Genomic DNA, 6,568 nt, shown 5'->3' with positions numbered 1-6,568 from the left:
TCTTGAGCCAGCTTTAGACCCCACTGTCACTAAGGGAAGGGACCTTCCCACTCCTCTGCACGCCGCGCCCCCCCCCGCCCCCCGCCAAAGGCCTTCGGTTGCTGCTCTGGGAAGTTGGATCTCCCCTGGAGGCAGGGATCAGCTTTGAACTTCAGGTCTGGTCACCCCAGCCACAGATGCAGCGGGATGAGACCATCGCAGCAGCTCCGCCCCCGCGGAGAGCGGAGAGGGCGGGGTCGGGTAGGTGGAGCCAGCGTGACCTTGGTCACTCTCCCGCCGAGACAGCCCCGGGGGTGGGACTCGCCGTCTCTATGGAGACCGAGAAACAAGGGAATAATACGGCGGAAGCGCCCGGCCTGCAGTCCCGCCCCAGAGCCGGCAGGGAGCAGAGCTGCGGAGCCGCCTAGTCTCCTGCGTCCATCGGTCCATTCTTGCGTCTTTCTTTCTGTCCATCGAACGTGCACTGCAGGAACAGCCACGAGGGAGAAGCCGGTAGGAGACCCCGGCGCCGACCACTCTAATCAATATCCTGCACGATAAGAAGGGGGTGGGGTGGGAGCGGCCTGGGAGGGGTCCCAACCCTGGATGGTACCGAGTTGAGGACACCAGCTGAGTGGTCCTGCCCTGGGCCCAAACGTTCCACCCCCCCACCCCCAACTCCTTGCTGACTGATTACTCCAGCTGTCCCAGCGGGAGCGAACGTGGCCTGCAGACCCCTGGGACCGGGGCCTGTGACTTGGCACCACCTGATCAGCCTGAAATTACCAAGAATCCATCTTCTCACAGACAGAAGTGAGCACAGGTGCAGGGTCCTGCTAGGCCCCTGGAACAAGCATCCTGTGGCACTCAAGCTCCCCCAGACTTTACCCTTGGTGAACAAAGTGCGGGTCTCCTTCAGATTGCTGGTGGGAGATTGCAGTGTAGGGAGAGGGAAGGGGAGTGCTGTTTGAAAGGGATTCTGGACCCACTGAGTTGCTGCAGTGTAGGGGCTGTGGGTGATCCCAGTTCCAGAAACTGCAACTTAGGGATGGGTGAGTGTGGTGACCCGGGGAGGGTTTTCAGTGTTAAGGCCAGTGGTAGTGGAAGGCGGGTAGGCAGGCAGGCTCCAGGCTGTGGTCACTGGAGGCTCTATTATAAAAGGGAGAGGTGGAAGATAGTTGCTGAGGACACAACTGAGGGTGTGGTCAGGGGCTGCAGATGTATGGAGAGAGGGTGAGTTGTGAGGCTCTGGTTAGGGGTCTCAGTAAAGCCTGTGGGTGTGTGAACGGGGGACCCAGTCCCAGGGCTTCCCGTGTATGGATGGAAGTGGCTGCAGTGCAGGGCTGAGGGTGTGGTCAGGGAGGCCTCAGTACCAGGCTGTGTTACATGGAGGGAGTTTCAGTGCAGAGCTGAGGGTGTGGTTGGGGACTGCAGTGGGTACTGTGGGCAAGTGTGGGGAAGACCCTTTAGTGCAGGGCTGAGGGTTATTACTGGGGGGCCTCAGTACAGGGCTGTTAGTATATGTGTGGGGCGTGCATGCTGAGGGAATGGCCCGGGGCCCTTTGTCCCAGGGCTGTGGGTGTGGTCAGGGGACTGCAGTAAGGGGTGTGGGGGGGCACTTCAGGGCTGGTGTGGTCAGGGAGGTCTGAGTACCAGGTTAAGGGGTGTGGTCAGTGGGACTAAGGCCGAAGGTATGGAGGGCCAGGGCTAAGTGCACACAGCTGTGAGAGTGTGGACTAGTGTGGTGGTGCTCAGGGTGTGGCCAGGAGGCCTCCATAGAGGGCTGAAGGTGTAGACATTGGGGAAGTGTGCTTCAGCGCAGAGCGTAGGTGTGAGGATTACAGGGCCAAGGCCACGGTCTCACTTGCCATCATGCCTCTAGGGGCTCATAACTCTACAATCCCCACTCAGGCTAGCCCCTCAATCTCCTGCTCCTGCTAAACTCCACAAATTGGGATGTTACAGCCCCAATGGCTGGAAAGGGGCCAGGAAGCCACGGTTGTGCCCCAGGTGCTGGGAGTGCTGATGTGCCCCACCCGTAAGCCCATTCTCCAGCCCAGCCCAGCAGCACTGGGAGCTTCTCCCTGAGCTGCCCTGACACCATCCTGCCCTTAGCAACATTCTCCAAGCGGTACCACCCTCCCTTAGCAACTGTCTCCAGGCTTCACAAACTGTGGCCAGGCCAGCCCCAAGTTCCCCTTCCCTCATGTTTTTGTTTAATAGCAAATAGTAACAAGGTCCCAGCTGGGCCAGCTGCACCCCTGCCTGTGCTCTGGCTCCCTTCTCAGCCTGGGCTGGGTCTCGCTGGGTCCTCATGACCCTGAGAGAGACACTGTCCTCACTAAATACCTGCCCAAGCAGCAGCCTGGCCTGGTCCTGACCCAGCCTGGCATGGAACTCCCAGGAAAGGGGCCCGCTCTGCCACCCTGACTTCCACCCAAGCAGGCCTTGTGCCAGGGCCAGACAAAGCCATGGCCCCAGCTGCTGCTCTCACAGTTTTTCTGGACAGTGCTACTCTGTTCCCAGCCTGGTGCGAGCATCATGATTTCATCTTCTGAACTCCACTCTGAGCCAGGCTGGCATTAAGTGACAGGACCTTTCCTCTTGGGGCTCTTCCTCACGGCTCTGGGGCCCAGTCAGACATTTGAGTACTGGCCCCTTTCTGCAGGCAGCTCCATCTCCAGCTCTGAGGGTATGTGGCAGAAGTGCCTGCAACTTCAACCTTGCAGGTTTTGAGGTAGAGGCAGTGATGCTCTGTGCCTTGGGGGGTGGGGGGGAGAGCTTGGCTAGGAGGTGACCAAGGTGGGTCCCTAACAGGGTGGCATGGCAGCGAGCACAGATGTGGCTGGGCTGGAGGAAAGCTTCCGCAAGTTTGCCATCCATGGTGATCCCAAGGCCAGTGGGCACGAGCTGAATGGCAAGAACTGGGCCAAGCTGTGCAAGGACTGCAAGGTGGCTGACGGAAAGGCTGTGACAGGGACCGATGTCGACATCGTCTTCTCCAAAGTCAAGTGAGCCCCAGGCATTCCCTGCTTCTGATGTTCCCAGAAGGGGAATTGGGGGGCTGGAACCAGGGAGGATGTGAAGAAGGGGGAAAACTCATGGTGTCCACATATCTGGCAGGGGGAAGTCTGCCCGGGTCATCAACTATGAGGAGTTCAAGAAGGCCCTAGAAGAGCTGGCACCCAAGCGATTCAAGGGGAAGAGCAAGGAGGAGGCCTTTGATGCCATCTGCCAGCTGGTGGCAGGCAAGGAACCAGCCAATGTGGGTGTTACTGTAAGTGCCCTGATGGTCTCGGCTGGCCACTGAGGGGGGGTATGGGGAATCTTGGCTGGGGTTGGAAGGGCTGGGCTCCCTAACCAGGTACCCCTGGGGGAACTCTGTCCAAACAGAAAGCAAAAACAGGGGGTGCTGTGGAACGCCTGACTGACACCAGCAAGTACACGGGCTCGCACAAGGAACGCTTCGATGAGAGCGGCAAGGGCAAGGGCATTGCTGGGCGGCAGGACATCCTGGATGACAGTGGCTATGTGAGTGCCTACAAGAATGCAGGTACCTATGATGCCAAGGTGAAGAAGTGAGGCCTGGGAAGGCCCCCCCTAGCACGGCTGCCCCTGCCAGAGGCTCAGGCCTGCGCCTAAGGGGCATGTGGAGCAAGAAAGCCCGGTCCCCTCCTTGCTGGATCTGCCGCCCAGCGCTTCCTGCCCAGCCCTATGGGGCCAGCCCACCAGACCTCTGACCCAGATTGCTCTGCATCCCCTTCCCCTTTTTCTTTCCCCCTCGACTTCTGTCTGTCTGAGGAGAGTCTGTGCCTATAGCCTCACCACCCCAACCTCGCCCCGGGCATGGCTAACCCCTGCCTGCTTGCCTCATATTTAAGCTGCTGCTCTGGCCAAGTGCCTAATTCTTACCTGGACCTCAATAAAGCCACCTTTTGTACCAATATGGCCTGGTCAGGTATATGACAAGGGTAATGACATTCACACCCCACGACCCCTCTGTCATCAACCCCTTCCAAGTCGCACTCTGCTGATTCTTCCACTGGCATCCCTGCCCAGAAAAAGACACACACCAGGCCCCTTCCATTAGCACAGGGCCAGGCTGAATGAGGATGCTCTATAGGAAAATCAAAAGCCTTTTACCTCAGCCCTGACCTAGAGTTCTGACATCATGGCTATCTTCCCGCAATTAGGGCCTCAGTCTTGGCCTCTCGGCTTTCACAGCAGGTGGGGGCGATGAGACAGCAAACTCAGACTGGGCTAAGCATTGGTGGGGCCCAGTGCCAGGCCTCAGCTCTAAGCTTGCTGACAGGCCTCCACTCCAGAGGGCTACCAAGGTGAGTCATTCTGGGCTGCATCTCAGAATATCAGAAAATGCAAGACAGCAGACAGTAGACAGTTCAACTCCCAATTTTATAGCTGAGGAAACTCAGGCCCAGAGAGTGAAAGGGCCTCTGCAGAATAGAGGCCAGAACCATGCCTCTTGCCTCCCTGGCCAGGCTGTTTCTAACACAGCAAGCCCCAACGCTGATTTCCAAAAGTGAGGCTGGATGGCCAGCAATAGAACTTGGCACCCAACATCAGCCTTTGACAGGTGAGCAGGGTGTCCAACAGTGAAGGGGCCTCTTCTTGCTGATTCCCTCCCATCTGTTCATCATCCCAGGTTGCAGGGCGGTGGCGGGGAGGGTGTCCTCCCTCTGATCCTGAGAACTCCCGGGAGCTTTCAGATCACCCTTTTCTCCCCTCTGAGGTTCTCAGTGTTAGGCCAGAGTTATTCCCAAGTCTAAGGCTTTGGGGCCAACTCTCCCTCCTTCCTGCTGACAAGTGGGCTGGATGGAACTCAGGGACTGCCCAGAGTCCCTAAGAGTGCTAGAAAAGGCTTAAAAGGCACACATTCACAAATATTTTTTCTTGACCCAGATAATAAAGCAAAGCAGCACGACTGTTTATTCCCTCTCCCTCGGGCTGTTCTAGGACGTTCTTGCCCCAGGTGGCCCCGGAGTCCCTTGAGCCCAAACTCACTTGGAGCGAGGGTAAAGAGTGGTAGTGTGGCTTGGAACAGAGACGCTGGGGGGTGAGGTGAGAATTAGAGAGCAGAGATCATCACCTGGTCACAGCAGAGGCTTGCCTAATGGCTGACAGTTGTGGGATCCTCCTGACTCCGCTGACCTTGCATTGCTCAGGGAAGAGTTTCAGACAGCTCTACCTCTCCCACCAGCATACAGTAAGAGGAATACTTCCTCCAGCCCTGGGGAATTGGTTTAAATTGCAAGCTTACTTAAATTAGCATAATAGGAGAGAAACCCAAATCCTGCAAATTGGCCTGGTCCAGGTTATTAAGCTTTTAAGCTGCAGGTGAGATTACCATCCAGTGCGCATGGGAGCAGCAGTTTGGCCCCTCCTATGATTGGCAGTGTGGCTTAGAGGAGCCCAGAGAGAGAACTGGAGGAGTCCTGAAACTCCACCTTGTAGGAGTAAAGCCCCCTCTTCTTTAAAAGTTATGGAGCCTGAGGGAAATCAAGGCCCACCCAGAGCCAGGAAGACCCTTAGTCTAGCAGAATCTGGTTCATGGCAGGAACTGACCAAACAATGCCACTTCAGCCCTTCAGTTATCACTGCTCCATCTCCCCATAGCCTCCTCATAGTGGAAAGCTTTGGGTACCCTTGCTAGCAAAGCCAGTTGGGCAAGGAAGAGAAGTTAGGATCTGTGGGATGGAGCCATTAAAACCCTCTATGTATAACTGGCGGGAAGGCCAAACCTCAGAGGGGCCCTGCCTCTCCTTTTGGAGAACTTCCCTGAGGACCTATTTTCCATCCCAGCCTTGTTTCCTTCTTTCTCCTAATAGTGCCAGGCCCAGGGTGAGGAATTCTTGTCCACTTATTTTCTACTTGCTTCAGGGGTCTTCCCCCACTCCATGTTGAGCCCACTTAGCCCCATAGGGCAACAGCTCTTTGGCTCTTCCCTTGATGCCACCAATCCCTACCCCTGCCCTCTGGACCAAGGGCCACACAGTGAAAATCAGAAACACAGTTGACCTCTGCATGAGTGGCCAGCAACCCTAGAGAGGGGCCTGGCCTAGGGTAGGACCAGCCACTTTCAGTGACAATAGAAAATAGAGTGGAAGGTGACTTAGTCTGGGTCAGGCTCTTTGCTTCTCCTTAGAGGTACCCTGAATAGGTTCTGGGCTAGCATTCATAGGAGATTCATAGGAGAAGGAAGGGAGGGCTGGGTTGTAGAAAGAAGTCCGTTATCCCTGCCCCCACCTCCCCTAGCCCCCATCGGCTGTCCAGTAAGTTGGCCTGTGCACTGGGCTGGGATGGTGAAATATGACAACACAGGGCTATGAGGCTACTAGCTAAGGCGACCCTACCTGGGCAAGGCTTAGGCTCTTTGGAGGCCTCTCAATGGGGCCAAGACAGGCCCATGAGAGCGGGGAGGGGGGCTGTCCTTACTGACACTTCCAGAGAAAACGAGCTGACTCTAGCTCCCTCAGAGCCATGCAGCTCAAAGAAACTTATGGCTCCTCTGTGCATGCTCCTTTTGGGAACCTACATAAAATTGAGAGATCTGTAGATTTTATTTATAACT

The 6,568-nt window shown here is 56.4% G+C and overlaps 2 protein-coding genes across 5 annotated transcripts in view; one reads left to right on the top strand and one right to left on the bottom strand.

Annotated features, from left to right (window-relative positions):
• The first annotated feature begins 161 nt into the window (after positions 1-161).
• Positions 162-3,923, top strand: TPPP3 (tubulin polymerization promoting protein family member 3). Of its 3 annotated transcripts, none has more exons than XM_067718734.1 (4): positions 162-240; positions 363-492; positions 3,103-3,256; positions 3,373-3,923. In XM_067718734.1, exons 1-4 carry the CDS (start codon positions 177-179, stop codon positions 3,559-3,561), a joined length of 537 nt encoding a protein of 178 aa, XP_067574835.1. In that variant the 5' UTR covers positions 162-176; the 3' UTR covers positions 3,562-3,923. The 3 variants fall into 3 exon arrangements, with proteins under 3 accessions (XP_067574835.1, XP_067574837.1, XP_067574836.1); XM_067718736.1 differs by adding an exon at positions 2,797-2,990 and having other exon boundaries at positions 182-492; XM_067718735.1 differs by lacking the exons at positions 162-240; positions 363-492 and adding an exon at positions 2,797-2,990.
• LRRC36 (leucine rich repeat containing 36) overlaps positions 394-6,568 on the bottom strand; it is a 53,615-nt gene continuing 47,440 nt past the window's right edge. For both annotated transcript variants that reach the window (XM_067718724.1, XM_067718727.1), the window contains one exon: positions 394-529. In XM_067718724.1, the coding sequence (XP_067574825.1) occupies positions 522-529 (8 nt within the window). In that variant the 3' untranslated portion in view covers positions 394-521. The remainder of the gene's footprint in view (positions 530-6,568) is intronic.

The sequence above is a fragment of the Pseudorca crassidens genome, chromosome 20 (assembly GCF_039906515.1).
Source record: "Pseudorca crassidens isolate mPseCra1 chromosome 20, mPseCra1.hap1, whole genome shotgun sequence".
NCBI lineage: Eukaryota > Metazoa > Chordata > Mammalia > Artiodactyla > Delphinidae > Pseudorca > Pseudorca crassidens.
The sequence above is the reverse complement of the archived record's forward strand: the minus strand, read 5'-3'. Positions and strand labels throughout refer to the sequence as shown.